Consider the following 17,500-nt stretch of genomic DNA (forward strand, 5'->3'; position numbering starts at 1 on the left):
TGACACATCAGTTTGGTGTTAATGGCTGACACATGAGTTTTGTTTAAATGGCTGACACATCAGTTTGGTTTAAATGGCTGACACACCAGTTTGGTGTTAATGGCTGACACAGTTTGGTTTAAATGGCTGATACATCAGTTTGGTGTTAATGGCTGACACAGTTTGGTTTAAATGGCTGATAATCAGTTTGGTGTTAATGGCTGACACATCAATTTGGTTTAATGGCTGACACATCAGTTTGGTTTAATGGCTGACACATCAGTTTGGTTTAAATGGCTGACACATCAGTTTGGTTTAATGGCTGACACACCAATTTGGTTTAATGGCTGACACATCCGTTTGGTTTAATGGCTGACACACCAGTTTGGATTATATGGCTGACACATCAGTTTGGATTATATGGCTGGCACATCAGTTTGGTGTTAATGGCTGACACATCAGTTCGGTTTAATGGCTGACACATCAGTTTGGTTTAATGGCTGACACATCAGTTTGGTGTTAATGGCTGACACATCAGTTTGGTTTAATGGCTGACACATCAGTTTCTATTAGATGGCTGACACATCAATTTGGTTTAATGGCTGACACATCAGTTTGGTGTTAATGGCTGACACATCAGTTTGGTGTTAATTGCTGACACATTGGTTTGGTTTAAATGGCTGATACATCCGTTTGGTTTAATGGCTGACACATCAGTTTGGTTTAATGGCTGACACATCGGTTTGGTTTATATGGCTGGCACATCAGTTTGGTTTAATGGCTAACACATCAGTTTCGATTAGATGGCTGACACATCAATTTGACACATGAGTTTGGATTATATGGCTGGCACATCAGTTTGGTTTAATGGCTGACACATCAGTTTGGATTATATGGCTGACACATCAGTTTGGTTTAATGGCTGACACATCAGTTTGGTTTAATGGCTGACACATCAGTTTGGTTTAATGGCTGACACATCCGTTTGGTTTAATGGTTGACACATCATATCAGTTTGGATTATATGGCTGACACATCAGTTTGGTGTTAATTGCTGACACATCAGTTCGGATATGTCTGGCACATCAGTTTGGTTTAATGGTTGACACATCAGTTTGGATTATATGGCTGACACATCAGTTTGGTTTAATGGCTGACACATCAGTTTGGTTTAATGGCTGACACATCAGTTTGGTTTAATGGCTGACACATCAGTTTGGTTTAATGGCTGACATACCAGTTTGGTGTTAATGGCTGACACACCAGTTTGGTTTAATGGCTGACACATCAGTTTGGATTATATGGCTGACACGTCAGTTTGGATTATATGGCTGACACATCAGTTTGGTGTTAATGGCTGACGCATCAGTTTGGTTTAATGGCTGACACATCAGTTTGGTTTAAATGGCTGACACATCAGTTTGGTTTAATGGCTGACACATCAGTTTGGATTATATGGCTGATACATCAGTTTGGTGTTAATGGCTGACACATCAGTTTGGTGTTAATGGCTGACACATCAGTTTGGTTTAATGGCTGACACATCAGTTTGGTTTAAATGGCTGACACATCAGTTTGGTTTAATGGCTGACACATCAGTTTGGTTTAATGGCTGACACATCAGTTTGGTTTAAATGGCTGACACATCAGTTTGGTTTAATGGCTGACACATCAGTTTGGATTATATGGCTGATACATCAGTTTGGTTTAATGGTTGACACATCAGTTTGGTTTATATGGCTGATACATCAGTTTGGTTTAAATGGCTGACACATCAGTTTGGATTATATGGCTGATACATCAGTTTGGATTATATGGCTGACACATCAGTTTGGTTTAATGGCTGACACATCAGTTTGGATTATATGGCTGATACATCAGTTTGGTTTAATGGTTGACACATCAGTTTGGTTTATATGGCTAATACATCAGTTTGGTTTAAATGGCTGACACATCAGTTTGAATTATATGGCTGATACATCAGTTTGGATTATATGGCTGACACATCAGTTTGTTTTAATGGCTGACACATCAGTTTGGTGTTAATGGCTGACACATCAGTTTGGTTTAATGGCTGACACATCAGTTTGGTTTAATGGCTGACACGTCAGTTTGGATTATATGGCTGACACATCAGTTTGGTGTTAATGGCTGACGCATCAGTTTGGTTTAATGGCTGACACATCAGTTTGGTTTAAATGGCTGACACATCAGTTTGGTTTAATGGCTGACACATCAGTTTGGATTATATGGCTGATACATCAGTTTGGTGTTAATGGCTGACACATCAGTTTGGTGTTAATGGCTGACACATCAGTTTGGTTTAATGGCTGACACATCAGTTTGGTTTAAATGGCTGACACATCAGTTTGGTTTAATGGCTGACACATCAGTTTGGTTTAATGGCTGACACATCAGTTTGGTTTAAATGGCTGACACATCAGTTTGGTTTAATGGCTGACACATCAGTTTGGATTATATGGCTGGCACATCAGTTTGGTTTAGTAACTGACACATCAGTTTGGTTTATATGGCTGACACATCCGTTTGGTTTAATGGCTGACACATCAGTTTGGTTTAAATGGCTGACACATCAGTTTGGATTATATGGCTGGCACATCATTTTGTTTTAATGGCTGACACATCAGTTTGGTGTTAATGGCTGACACATCAGTTTGGTTTAATGGCTGGCACATCAGTTTGGATTATATGGCTGGCACATCAGTTTGGCGTTAGTGGCTGGCACATCAGTTTGGTGTTAATGGCTGACACATCAGTTTGGTTTAAAAAATACAAAAAAAAATGGGTGGCGCTGTAGTGTAGCGATGTGCTCTCCCTGTGGAGAGCAGCCTGAATTTCACACAGAGAAATCTGTTGTGATAAAAAAAAGAAATACAAATACAAAATGTAAGTAGGCATTTTGGTGTGTACATAACATTGATACAATGTATCAAGTATATCTGTATGTTTTGTAAAGCACACAGAGAAGATTTTTTGGATGGAGTGCAAAATAGAAAAAGAAAAAAAAAAAGTATCCATCATTTTATTATTCATTTTATGAGTCTTGTGTATATGGCATTGATATGATATGTTAATTATAATTGTATGTGTTTCGTAAAGCACTTTGAGCAAATTTCCAGATAGAGTAGAAAAAAAGAAAAATGTATCCTTCATTTTATGATTCTCTAAGCATTTTGGTGTGTATATAACATTGATGTATCAGGTATATCCACATGTGTTTTGTAAAGCGCATAGAGAAGATTCCTGGATGGAGTGCAAAATAGAAAAAGAAAAAAAAAATCCATCATTTTATTGTTCATATGATTCTGGTGTATATGACATTGATATAATGTGTTAAGTATAATTGTATGTGTTTCATAAAGCGCCTTGAGCAAATTTCTGGATAGAGTACTAAAAAAAGAAGAAAAAAAGTATCCATCATTATGATATGATTCTGGTGTATTTGACATTGATAATTGTATGTGTTTCATAAAGCGCCTAGAGCAAATTTCTGCATAGAGTGCTAAATACCCCACAGAAAAAAAAAACACAAATTAAAACTATCCATCATTTTCATTACACATAGGAGTCTTGAAAGCCTTGTCACTCTTGGTTGTTTTTTTTTTGTGTTTTTTTTTTTTTTGCTGCCCCATCATCTGCACCGTTTCAGTGGCATTACTCCCACGCTGCTTATTTAGATTCCCCCACACATGACCACACCTGGGTTCGTCCATCACAGTTCCAGCATCGGCAGTCTGCAGGGAACCATCGATGTTAGATTGCTGGCAGGAGGCCACACACCAGAGGAGACCCTGCACTGCTGCTGAGTTGACTTCGGTGGTGATCAGTGGTGCCTGTTCTGATTTAACATACTTAGGACACCACCTTTTTGAGCCCCATACTAATGACAAATATGGCTTAGTCGCAGAGCCAGACTGAGTGAGCGTCCCTCCCAGAGTGGAGACTGCCACCACGTCCCCCAAACAACAGCCCCCCATGAATCTGTGACACTGAAAACATTGACAGGACTCACCCCAAGCACGGAAGTGGAGGGGTATCGAAACTGAGGTCACCATGAGAGCAGGGCATGAAAGGCCAGAGACTTTGACGCTGTTTTGTTTACATTGATGTTGATGAAGGAGGAGGACGATAACGATGTTGCTATGGAGGTCCATTTTGGTTTGTTTTTTTTTTTGGTTGGTTATTTTCATTTTTGTTGACTCACTTGTGTAAACAAAGTGAGTATGTTTTAACCCGGTGTTCGCTTGTCTGTGTGTGTGTGTGTGTGTGTGTGTGTGTGTCTGTGTGTCCGTGGTAAACTTTAACATTGACATTTTCTCTGAACTACTTGGTCAGCTGACACCAGATTTGGCATAAAAATAGGAAAAAATTCAGTTCTTTCCAGTCATCTTGTTTAAAACAATATTGCACCTCTGGGATGGGCACAAAAAAAAATAAAGAATGAAGCCTAATTATATGCAAACTGCATTTACTGTTATATTTATATTTTTTGTATTCTCTAAACTTGGCACTTTGATCTGATATTCTGACCCAACAGCTAGAGCAGTCATTATTATCATTTTTTGTTCAAACAGGAACTTCTTTTGCTAAGCATGGAAGTTTTATTTATTTTGCAAACGTTTTGGTGCAGGTGGTAAAAATGGGAAATTAATCTGTAATGCTAGGGGACTTAATTTGCTTTAAACTGATCTTTCTCATCTTAAACATTACATTTTGAAATTATACTCAATACATAAAAAGCTTGGATTTTTTTTTTTTTAAGTGTATCACAACCCCCCCTAAAGTGTGGCTCTGTGTTTGCAGGCTGATCATCGGACTGTCGGTGACGCTGGGTCTGTTTCTCTTGGAGCTGATTGGGTTCATGGGAGGTCTGACCATGTTCTTCCCATTCCAGAGTCTGCTCTGTATCCTTCCCTGACCCCCTACACACTCTGTGTGAATAGAACAGAACAGAATGGAATAGAACAGTGTGGAATAGAACAGAACAGAAAGGAATAGAGTAGAATGGATTTGGAACAGAACAGAATAGTACAGAATAAAATATGACAGAATGGAATAGAATGGAATAGACTATAGAATAGAACAGGATGGAGTATAATAGAATAGAACTAGACAGGAACAGAACATAATAGCACAGAATGGAATACAATAGAACAGAATAGCGTAGAATAGAACATAATGGAATAGATTAGAATATAAAGAAATAGAACAGAACAGAACAGAATACAACAGAATTGAATAGATTGGAATGGAATAGAATAGAATGGAACAGAAAATAACACAGCAGAATAGAATACAGCAGAACAGAATTGAAAGGAATACAACAGAACAGAATACAACAGAATGGAATAGAATAAAATAGACTATGTTTTCATTTCCAGTGTATTGGAAGGGATGGGGTGGTTGGTGGGGTGGTGGTTGTGTGTGGTGGAGAATAGTACATGGAAGATACAAACATGAATTGGAAATCATGAATATATATACAAATCCAAATACAGTGGGATTTTAGACGCATATGCATGTACACACATAAGTGATTGTGCATACGCATGCTCACTCACACGTGTGTGCATGATCAAAGACACTCACACATACAAAAGCATACACACACACACAACACACACACACACAGCATATCAGTGCTTGTGCTCACTTGAATATATGCACCACACATTGCACCTTACATACAGACGGGGGCTGATTTACAGTGAAATGGTCAATGATGGCATAGTTCTCTTTTTTACACACTTAGGAATCGTTCAAGAGACGGGGCACTGACTGCTATATATATAGGGAAGTCGCTATTGGTTACGTCCAGCTTGAACTCCGCTCCTACGCCAGAGAGAACTGATCAGTTTTGGCACGATTCTGCTTATTTTCTCGCCTTCATCGGACGGGTGCAGCACCCGAATGGTTTATGTGCTGTACATGTAATCTCAGGGTCTTTGGTGTGGTCCCTGGTATTGGTATTTGGTGGGTGAAGGGTGGAGATTTAAAAAAAAAAAATTTTTGTTTAATCTCCCAGGTCAGCATACACGCAGATTTGCAAGTGCCTTTACTCGCTGAGCTCTGCGCCTGAGCGTTTATCAAAATTGGCCTGATTGAAAGGGTTTTCATGTGCCTCCAATATGAATAAACCGCAAGGAAGGGGAGCTAACTTGTACAGTATTTCTGAATATGTCCACTTGAATTTGGACAAAAAGTAGTTGTTGTTGTTTTTTTTCATGTGTTTTCTCCGCATCAGTGTGGCATAGAAGCCCACCAAGGCTGTAAACTCCCCTGGGTTGAATGGATTCTTCCCCTTTATGTGTATGTGCATGCAGAAGATCAAATAGGTGCGTTGAAGATTGTAATGTCCATGTAAATGTGGAGTGATGACCTAGAGGTAACGCGTCTGCTTAGGAAGCGAGAGAATCTGAGCACGCTGGTTCGAATCACGGCTCAGCCATCAATATTTTCTCCCCCTCCACTAGACCTTGAGTGGTTGTCTGGATGCTAGTCATTCGGATGAGACGATAAACTGAGGTCCCTTGTGCAGCATGCACTTAGCGCATGTAAAAGAACCCAAAGCAACAAAAGGGTTGTTCCCAGCAAAATTCTGTAGAAAAATCCACTTCGATAGGAAAAACAATTAAAAGAAAACTGCACGCATGAAAAAATGAAAAAAAAAAAAAAAAAAAAGGGTGGCGCTGTAGTATAGTAACACGCTCTCCCTGGGGAGAGCAGCCCAAATTTCACACAGAGAAATCTGTTGTGATAAAAAGAAATACAAATGCAAATGTTTGATGCGTTATGGAAGCATGCACTCCCCCCAAAAAACCTAACTTCGGCTGCTAGTATGGCAGTGTATAAATGGTCGTATATGTAAAAGCCGACTCATATATAGATAGATAGATAGATAGAGCTGCAGCCCACAAATGCAGAAAGGAAGAAGTGTTGGGTGCCTGGGATTCAAACCTTCAACTCATTGAATGCAAACTTGGTGCTGTACCCACTGAGCTGGTCGGGCCCCAGAACTGTTTAGTGTGGTGTTGAATTATGGTGTTTGTATTGTATTGTAGTATTGCATCAAGCACTTTTGGTTACGCTACTGGTCAGGCATCTGCTTGGCAGATGTGGTGTAGCGTACATGGATTTGTTCAAACGCAGTGACGCCTCCTTGAGCTACTGAAACTGAAACTGAAATTACATCATGGACTGTACTTGTCGTAGACAGGTGTCTTTTACTCATCTGACTTCATGTGCGTGTGCATCTGCAGGCAAGTCAACACCCCATGTCACCTAAAACTGCAGCACCACACCACACATGCAGATAAACAGTTTGCATAGAAAATATGTTCTTAGGTATGTGGTTGTTGTTGGTTTTTGTTTGTTTGTTGGTTTTTTTGTTTTTTTTAGAGTCACACACAGTTTACTCTACATAGCCAATCAACATTGTAAGGTATTAAAAAAAAAACAAACCCAAAAAACAAAAAAACAAGAAGAAAACAGCAAATAAACTAAAACGAAAACAACAACCAATGACCACAAAACACCCACTTTTCCTGTGTTTGAAAAAAGAAAGGCAACAAACACCCACCCCCTCCCCCGTCCCTCCCCACCCCCACTTCTCAAACCTCCCTTCCCCCCCCCCACCCCCCGAACCCCCCCCCTCACCCTCCCATCCAGTCACTCACAGCCATAAAAGCCAGCAGTCAAATCAAAGAAGTAGCAACAACCAAAGAGGGTAGTCGAAGGGAGATAATTCCATACACAGCTATGATCAACAACGATCTCTTTCTCTTTTTCTCGTGGTGTCAGAAGTCGAAGGGAGATAATTCCATACATAGCTATGATCAACAACGATCTCTTTCTCTTTCTCTCGTGGTGTCAGTAGTCGAAGGGAGATAATTCCATACATAGCTATGATCAACAACGATCTCTCTTTCGTGGTGTCAGTAGTCGAAGGGAGATAATTCAGTTCACAACTATGATCAACAACGATTTCTTTCTCTTCCTCTTGTGGTTTATTATTTATTTATTTATTTGTGTAAGCTTATCTATTATTTATTCACCTTTTTTTTTCCTCAAGGCCTGACTAAGCACGTTGGGTTATGCTGCTGGTCAGGCATCTGCTTGGCAGATGTGGTGTAGTGTATATGGATTTGTCCAAACGCAGTGACGCCTCCTTGAGCTACTGAAACTGAAACTGAAACTCTCTCGTGGTGTCAGTAGTCGAAGGGAGATAATTCCATTCACAGCTATGATCAATAACGATCTCTTTCTCATTCTCTCGTGGTGTCAGTGCGAAACACAAAAGTGGTTGTGGCTTCACAGTGCGTAGTACAGGTGTTTAGAGGTGATACTGGTTCCACCTTCTGGTTTTGATATTGGAATGTGCTCCAACATGTTCAGGTTGCTTGTGTTTCTCGGAATTATTCATCTGAGTCCACTGTTTGATAATAATAATAATAATAATAATGATAATAATAATAATTAGTAGTAGTAGTAGTAGTAGTTTTATTATTATCTTATTCCTTCTTCTTCTTTGTCTTCTTCTTTTTATTGTTAGTAGTAGTAGCAGCATTTATAGTTAACTATTTGTTATCATTAGGAATTATTATTGTTGTTGCTGGTTTTATTATCAGATAATGAAGATGATGATTATTATTTTATCATTTATTTAATGTGATGAGGAACAAGCATTCAAACAATTTTTATTAAAAAAAGGACCAAAAAAACAAAAAAAATCCCAGAAAACCCCCCACCTCAACAAATCAAGAAATTTACAGACGCTACATATAATCTATTAGCTTCTCAAGCCTGGTATTGCATGTTGCTAAGTTTTGCAGTATATTCAACAGAACCGACAAAGCAGGCCCTTCGGTCTCAAAAGTCGTACACAAGTGAGGTCAGTTCCCTGTTTTCCATAACGACGTCCCCCATACCGCGACTGTAGCCCACTCTGAAGCTGCAGTAGCTTTTTCATGCCTGCCATACATGTTGCTTAGTCATGTAGTTGATTCTTCTTTTACTTCTTCTTCTACTGAGTTTGTGGGCTGCAACTCCCACGTTCACTCGCATGTACATGAGTAGGCTTTTACATTTACGACCGTTTTTACCCTGCCATGAAGGCAGCCATACTCCGTTTTCGGGGTTGGCATGCTGGGTACGTTCTTGTTTCCATAATCCACCGAACGTTGACGGTGATTACAGGATCTTTAACGCACGTATTTGATCTTCTGCTTGCTGTATACACACGAAGGGGGTTCAGGCACTAGCAGGTTCTGCACATATGTTGACCTGTGAGATCGGAAACAAAATCTCCACCCTTTACCCACCAGGCGCTGTTACCGAGATTCCAAACAGGGACCCTCAGATTGAAAGTCAAACGGTTTAACAACTCGGTTGTTGCTAAGTCATGCAGTTCATTCAAATCCCTGTTTCCTTAACGTCACCCCCTCACAGCTACGGTGGCTCACACTGGTGCGGCAGTGGCCCTCTCCTACTTCCTGTTCGACACCTGGCCCTGCGACTGGTACTGGTACGTCTTCGGATTCTGCAGCGCCTTCCCAGCATTCACCGAGATCGTGTCCATCATGGGCGTCCTCTGCTTCAAGAAAGGGATCTGATTGGCTGGAAGGGTGTGGGACCCGGGATCTGATTGGCTGCCCCCATCCCCAGCCCCACCCCCCTCGAGGCTGGGAGGGTGTGGGACTGGCTGCTGAAGAGTTTCTGCGGCGCTGTGATCTGACTTGGGTGTTGGTGTGTTGTGGAATCGTTCAGTTGTCAGTGCTGGGATGATGATGATGATGATGATGATGATGATGAGTCTGTTGCATCAATTTTTCTTTTCTTAATTGCTTGTCTTGATGGAATGTTCTGAATGTTTGTGTGTGTTTGTATGTTGTATGTGTGTGCGCGTGTGTTTGTGCGTGTGTGTGCATGTGTTTGTGTGTGTATGCGTGTGTGTGTATGTGTATGTGCATGTGTGTGAGTGTGTGTGTGTGTGTGAGGGGGTGGAGGGAGAGAAGGGAGGGTAGTGGGAGAGATGGGGGGGGGGAGCAAAAAGAGAGTGAGAGAGAGATAAGGGAGGGGCATGGGGGGAGAGCCGGAGGGAAGGGGGGGGGGGGGCGGGGTGCAGGGGGAACAATCTGGTGCATCGTGGGAAGCGCTTGGAGACTTCCAGAACAGATGGGCCGCTTCCATACATCATTCATGTGCTGCTTTCAAGTACGATGGTGGTGGTTTTGTTTGTCACGGTCCCATGGGGTGGGGTTTGTTTGCAGGTTTCGTGATGAAGCCAGAGTTATCAAGAGAGCTGTGAAAGTGTAGAAATCCTCTGCATATATATATATATATATATATATATATATATATATATATATATATAGTATTGTATTGTATTTTATTGTGTTGTGTTCCTTTTTTTTCTCACAACAGATGTTTTTGTGTGAAATTCAGGCTACTTCTGTGCATGGAGAGTGCATGGCTACAGCACAGCACCACCTCTTGTTTTTTGTGGTTTTTTGTGTGTTTTTTTTTTCTTTTTCTTTTCTGCTCTGCCTGCCAGTGCATTTGTTTTTTTCTATCAAATTGGGATTTTTCTACAGAATTTTGCCTGGGATAATAACCCGTTCGGTTTTTTTTTACCTTGACTTCTTTTACATACGCTAAGCGCATGCTTACACACGGGATCTTAGTTTATCGCCTCATCCGAATGACAAGCATCCAGACCACCACCCAAGACAGAGGGGAGAGAATACTGCCGAGCATGGTATTTGATCCTATGCACGCAGATTCTGTCATTTCTCGGGCGGACGTGTTACCGGTGGGCGGCCACCTCACACACATGTGAACGTGCTGAGATGTCTTGGTAGTGTTGACTCTTTGTGTTTTGATCTGACCTGATTTTATCTCCTTGAGTCTGAAGGCCCCAGTCTAACTATCTCTGACCCCTCCCCCTCCCACCCACTCTTTTGTGTGTGTGCGTGTGTGTGTGCGTGTGTGTGTGTGTGTGTGTGTGTGTGTTTTATAATCAAGTGATCATTTTCTTTATTCAATTTTTGTTACACACACACACACACACACACACACACACACACACACACACAAAACAAAAAACAAAACAAAAAAAAACACACACACAAACACACACACACACACACTTGTGCACATGCGCACACATACACATGCTTTTTTTTTGCTTTGCATTCCACTTGGATGTTTGATTTGATTAAGTTTACATTGTATCAGGTTCTTGCTCCTTTGTACATGTATCTTTGGGTTTTTTGTTTTTTTTGTTTTTGTTTTTGTTTTTTTTATCTGAAATGACTCTATGCGGATAGACGTTGAATTGAAGAATAACATGTGTGCATGTGAGCAGATCATTTAATGATAATCCCTCAACAGCAAATCTGTGATGCTGTACGTGCCTTTAACTTTTCTGTATCAAAATTTGGTTCTTTCCTGTATGGCTTGAGGTATACCTGACATTTATTCAGGTTGTTGGCATTTTAGTTTTGAAATCCTGTCACAACAACATGTGTCAGCATGTACTGTCTGTTTGGAAGTTGTGTATGGGTTGTATGTAAAATATATTCCATCAGTTAGGTTGTGTGTAAACGATTTCCCACAGTTAGGGTTGTGTTTGTGAATGGTTTTCCATTAATTAGGTTGTGTGAGGTTTGTGTAAATGATTTACCATTCATGATTTAAAAAAAAAGAAAAAAGTTTATTCACTCATTCCAAGGGCTTTGAGTTCTTGGACTTCATGGCTCTGTTGGTTTCATAAAAATGTGCAAGTTGTGTGTGTCTTTTTGTGAGAGAACACAGAATTATTGTGAAATATGGTGGGGAAGTCTGTGAGAAATAGGAGGGCTTTTTTTCTTTCTTTCTTTCTTTCTTTCTAAGTATGTTTGAAGTGTGATATTGTTTGCATTGTGCCAGATAGTGAATGTGACTGATATATGTGAGATATATATTATATGTGGCTTTTTTTCTGAAAGTACTGAACTGTGGTTTGTTGTATTGTGCTGTATTGATCTGTGCTTTGTTGTACTGTGCTGTATTGAACTGTGGTTTGTTGTACTGTGCTGTATTGATCCGTGCTTTGTTGTATTGTGCTGTACTGAACTGTGCTTTGTTGTACTGTGCTGTATTGAACTGTGCTTTGTTGTACTGTGCTGTGTTGAACTCTTTGTTGTATTGTGCTGTATTGAACTGTACTTTGTTGTACTGTGCTGTATTGATCTGTGCTTTGTTGTACTGTGCGGTATTGAACTGTGCTTTGTTGTACTGTGCTGTATTGATCTGTGCTTTGTTGTACCGTGCTGTATTGATCTGTGCTTTGTTGTACTGTGCTGTATTGATCTGTGCTTTGTTGTATTGTGCTATTTTGAACTGTACTTTGTTGTATTGTGCTTTGTTGTACTGTGCTGTATTGATCTGTGCTTTGTTGTATTGTGCTGTATTGAACTGTGCTTTGTTGTATTGTGCTTTGTTGTACTGTGCTGTATTGATCTGTGCTTTGTTGTACTATGCTGTATTTGATCTGGGCTTTGTTGTACTGTGCTGTACTGAACTGTGCTTTGTTGTACTGTGCTGTATTGAACTGTGCTTTGTTGTACTGTGCTGTATTGATCTGTGCTTTGTTGTACTGTGCTGTATTGATCTGTGCTTTGTTGTACTGTGCTGTATTGATCTGTGCTTTGTTGCATTGTGCTGTACTGAACTGTGCTTTGTTGTACTGTGCTGTATTGAACTGTGCTTTGTTGTACTGTGCTGTATTGATCTGTGCTTTGTTGCATTGTGCTGTACTGAACTGTGCTTTGTTGTATTGTGCTGTATTGATCTGTGCTTTGTTGTACTGTGCTGTATTGAACTGTGCTTTGTTGCATTGTGCTGTACTGAACTGTGCTTTGTTGTACTGTGCTGTATTGATCTGTGCTTTGTTGTACTGTGCTGTATTGAACTGTGCTTTGTTGTACTGTGCTGTATTGATCTGTGCTTTGTTGTACTGTGCTGTATTGAACTGTGCTTTGTTGTACTGTGCTGTATTGATCTGTGCTGTATTGATCTGTGCTTTGTTGTACTGTGCTGTATTGATCTGTGCTTTGTTATACTGTGTGGTATTGATCTGTGCTTTGTTGTACTGTGCTGTATTTGAACTGTGCTTTGTTGTACTGTACTGTATTGATCCGTGCTTTGTTGTACTGTGCTGTATTTGAACTGTGCTGTGTTGTATTGTGCTGTATTGAACTGTGCTTTGTTGTACTGTGCTGTATTGATCTGTGCTTTGTTGTACTGTGCTGTACTGAACTGTGCTTTGTTGTACTGTGCTGTATTGAACTGTGCTTTGTTGTACTGTGCTGTACTGAACTGTGCTTTGTTGTACTGTGCTGTATTGATCTGTGCTTTGTTGTATTGTGCTGTATTGATCTGTGCTTTGTTGTACTGTGCTGTATTTGAACTGTGCTTTGTTGTACTGTGCTGTACTGAACTGTGTTTTGTTGTATTGTGCTGTATTGATCTGTGCTTTGTTGTATTGTGCTGTATTGATCTGTGCTTTGTTGTATTGTGCTGTATTGATCTGTGCTTTGTTGTATTGTGCTGTATTGAACTGTGCTTTGTTGTACTGTGCTGTATTGATCTGTGCTTTGTTGTACTGTGCTGTATTGATCCGTGCTTTGTTGTACTGTGCTGTATTGAACTGTGATTTGTTGTACTGTGCTGTATTTGAACTGTGCTTTGTTGTACTGTGCTGTACTGAACTGTGTTTTGTTGTATTGTGCTGTATTGAACTGTGGTTTGTTGTACTGTGCTGTATTGATCTGTGCTTTGTTGTACTGTGCTGTATTGATCTGTGCTTTGTTGTACTGTACTGTACTGAACTGTGCTTTGTTGTACTGTGCTGTATTGATCTGTGCTTTGTTGTATTGTGCGGTATTGAACTGTGCTTTGTTGTATTGTGCTGTATTGAACTGTGCTTTGTTGTACTGTGCTGTACTGAACTGTGCTTTGTTGTATTGTGCTGTATTGAACTGTGCATTGTTGTATTGTGCTGTATTGATCTGTGCTTTGTTGTACTGTGCTGTATTGATCTGTGCTTTGTTGTACTGTGCTGTATTGAACTGTGCTTTGTTGTACTGTGCTGTACTGAACTGTGGTTTGTTGTACTGTGCTGTACTGAACTGTGCTGTAATGTACTGTGCTGTATTGAACTGTACTTTGTTGTACTGTGTGGTATTGATCTGTGCTTTGTTGTACTGTGCTGTATTGATCTGTGCTTTGTTGTACTGTGCTGTATTGAACTGTGCTTTGTTGTACTGTGCTGTATTGATCTGTGCTTTGTTGTACTGTGCTGTATTGATCTGTGCTTTGTTGTACTGTGCTGTATTGATCTGTGCTTTGTTGTACTGTGCTGTACTGAACTGTGCTTTGTTGTACTGTGCTGTACTGATCTGTGCTTTGTTGTACTGTGCTGTATTGATCTGTGCTTTGTTGTACTGTGCTGTATTGAACTGTGCTTTGTTGTACTGTGCTGTATTGATCCGTGCTTTGTTGTACTGTGCTGTATTGAACTGTGATTTGTTGTACTGTACTGTACTGTACTGTGCTGTATGGGACTTCAGTGTATTGTATTAACAGTTTTGTACTGTGTTGTACTGTATCAATTTTAAACAGTACCATTTTCCATTTACTCAATTCCATTTTGTTCATTTTGCGTGTAAGCTTGCATGTGTGTGTATGTGTGTGTTTGTGAGTGTGTGAGTGTACATGTGTGTGTGTGTGTGTGTGTGTGTGTGTGTACAGGAAGCATATGCACAACACATCAAAGTTGGTGTGTGTGCTCACATGTGTGTGCATATGTAACTCGAAAGATATATTGTATGCATTAATAATATTCACAATTATGTATAAATATATGAATATGCTTTTTTTTTCGGGGTGGGGTGGGGGTGTGTGGGTTACACCTTTGATTCATTTGAGAAAGTATTTTTTTTATGATATGAAGAATTTGTACATCATTGAAATCGTATGTAGTTAGATGATTATGTATTGTAGACTATTTTGAAGTAGATGCTAATGTTGTGATATCCTTGATATGGCCTTAGTGGTCATCGATGCTATAAGCACCATAATTTAATGTGTTGGCTTTTGGTGTAGGAATATAATGTATATTTTTTCCAACCGTCCAGCAAATTTTTTTTTTTTTTTTTAAGTGGTCATAATTGAGATGAATAAAATGTTTGAAAAAGAAATTTGTGTTGTCTTTCAGTTGAGCTGTTGCATGCAGAAGAAGGCATAAAATTTATTAAACAGAACAACATGATGGTGGAGATAAATAACTCTTGACATCACTTCTACTGATGTCAAACGCCTACGTCTATATCTGTCCAGTCATTTTCTCACTCAGGTCGTTACAGAACCAGCACACAGATCTGGCCGTATTGACTGATATGTTTACTTATATAGCGCCTATCCTCGGTCGGAGACCAAGCTCTAAGCGCTTTACAAACACTCGGTCATTTGCACAACAGGCTGCCTACCTGGGTAGAGCCTACTGACGGCTGCCATTTGGCGCTCATCATTCGTTTCCTGTGTCATTCAATCAGTTTCAGGCACGCACACGTACACACTCAGACATGTAACATTTTACGTGTATGACCGTTTCGTTTGTTTACCTCGCCATGTAGGCAGCTATACTCCGTTTTCGGGAGGGGTGAGGGGTGTGCATACTGGGTATGTTCTTGTTTCCATAACCCACCGAATGCTGACATGGATTGCAGGATCTTTAACGTGCGTATTTGATCCGTTGCGTGCGTATACACACGAAGGGGGTTCAGGCACTAGCAGGTCTGCACATATGTTGACCTGGAAGATCGGAAAAATCTCCGCCCTTTACCCACCAGGCACCTTCACCGAGATTCGAACCCGGGATCCTCAGATGGAAAGTCCAACGCTTTAACTATTCGGCTATTGCGACCGCCATATGGTACATTACATACACCGGTGGCCTCGGTTTATCGTCTCATCCGAATGATTAGTACCCATACCACGGCACTCACGGTCTACTGTAGTGGAGAAGAAGAAAATACAACCGGGAGTGGGATTTTAACTCTCTCCATACGAACGGCGAAAGAGACGACGTTAATAGCGTTTCAACCCAATAACCACCATCAAAATATTACCAGCGGAAGGCTCTTACACTGAAGAGGTGAATGTTGACAAAGAATACCACAATTCTGACGACGGAAGCTAAAGGATGGGTCATTCAGACACCCACTGGACATCCGAGGGGTCTGTGTAAAGAAGAGAGGACTGGCCGTACTGAGTGAGTTAACCAGTGTACTCATAATGGTTCTCTCGCTTCCTTGGTGGAGTGATGGCCTAGAGGTAACGGGTCCGCCTAGGAAGCGAGAGAATCTGAGCGCGCTGGTTCGAATCACGGCTCAGCCACCGATATTTTCTTCCCCACCGCTAGACCTTGAGTGGTGGTCTGGACGCTAGTCAATCGGATGAGACGATAAACCGAGGTCCCGTTTGCTAGCATGCACTTAGCGCACGTAAAAGAACCCACGGCAACAAAAGGGTTGTTCCTGGCAAAATTCTGTAGAAAAATCCACTTCAATAGGAAAAATAAATAAAACTGCATGCAGGAAAAAAAAAGAAAAAAAAAAAGGGTGGCGTTGTAGTGTAGCGACGCGCTCTCCCTGGGGAGAGCAGCCCGAATTTCACACAGAGAAATCTGTTGTGATAAAAAGTAATACATTGCAATACAATACAATACACACTAATTGTGTGTTATGTTGGCACCGCCGCCGGTCACTTTTCGTCAGTGGGCTTTTGTTTTCCCTGTCACGTCAGTCCATACTGAGGCTCTGTCTGGGTTGGAAAAGGGATTTCAAAGAGGGTTTGTGAACCCACGATTTCTCGCAGTCGCACGATTTCTCTCACTTTTTAGTTAAAAGAAATCGTGGGATTGTGTGTGTGTGTGTGTGTGTGTGTGTGTGTGTGAGAGAGAGAGAGAGAGAGAGAGAGAGTGTGTGGTCGTTTCCATCCCACGATTTCTCACAATTGAGAGCCCCCCACGATTTATCAGAATGTTTGAGAAAGCGTGGGAAGTCCTCCTTATTTATTTATTGGTTATTATTCTTTTTTTTTTAATCAACAATATTTTCTTTATCATCGGAGTTGGTTTGTTGTCTTTTCCTGATGCAAATCGAAGAAGAAAAAAAGAATAGAGAGAAGAAAAGCAAAGAGAAAGAGACTGGCGACGACAACGACGATATTGATGATGACAGTGGCGTTAGTCAGTCAATGAAGACAGCAACTGAGCCAGAGAAAACGTGGGAGGGGAACGATGTCCACACTTTCTTACAATCCCACGATTTTCTCTCAAAGTGTGTGTGTGTGTGTGTGTGTGTGTGTGTGTGTGTGTGTGTGTGTGTGTCTTCAGTTTAACGTCTTTCCACTTGAAGTGATATTAGATGTGTGTGTGTGTGTGTGTGTGTGTGTG

At 40.7% G+C, this 17,500-nt stretch overlaps 1 protein-coding gene across 1 annotated transcript in view; it reads left to right on the forward strand.

The window, feature by feature from the left end:
* Positions 1 to 9,969, forward strand: part of LOC143301956 (transmembrane protein 107-like) — a 14,554-nt gene extending 4,585 nt beyond the window's left edge. The window contains exons 3-4 of the mRNA XM_076616433.1: positions 4,804 to 4,904; positions 9,448 to 9,969. Of these exons, the coding sequence (XP_076472548.1) occupies positions 4,804 to 4,904; positions 9,448 to 9,611 (265 nt within the window). The 3' untranslated portion in view covers positions 9,612 to 9,969. The remainder of the gene's footprint in view (positions 1 to 4,803; positions 4,905 to 9,447) is intronic.
* Positions 9,970 to 17,500: the final 7,531 nt, after the last annotated feature.

The sequence above is a fragment of the Babylonia areolata genome, chromosome 28, assembly GCF_041734735.1.
Source record: "Babylonia areolata isolate BAREFJ2019XMU chromosome 28, ASM4173473v1, whole genome shotgun sequence".
In the NCBI taxonomy this organism is placed as follows: Eukaryota; Metazoa; Mollusca; class Gastropoda; order Neogastropoda; family Buccinidae; genus Babylonia; species Babylonia areolata.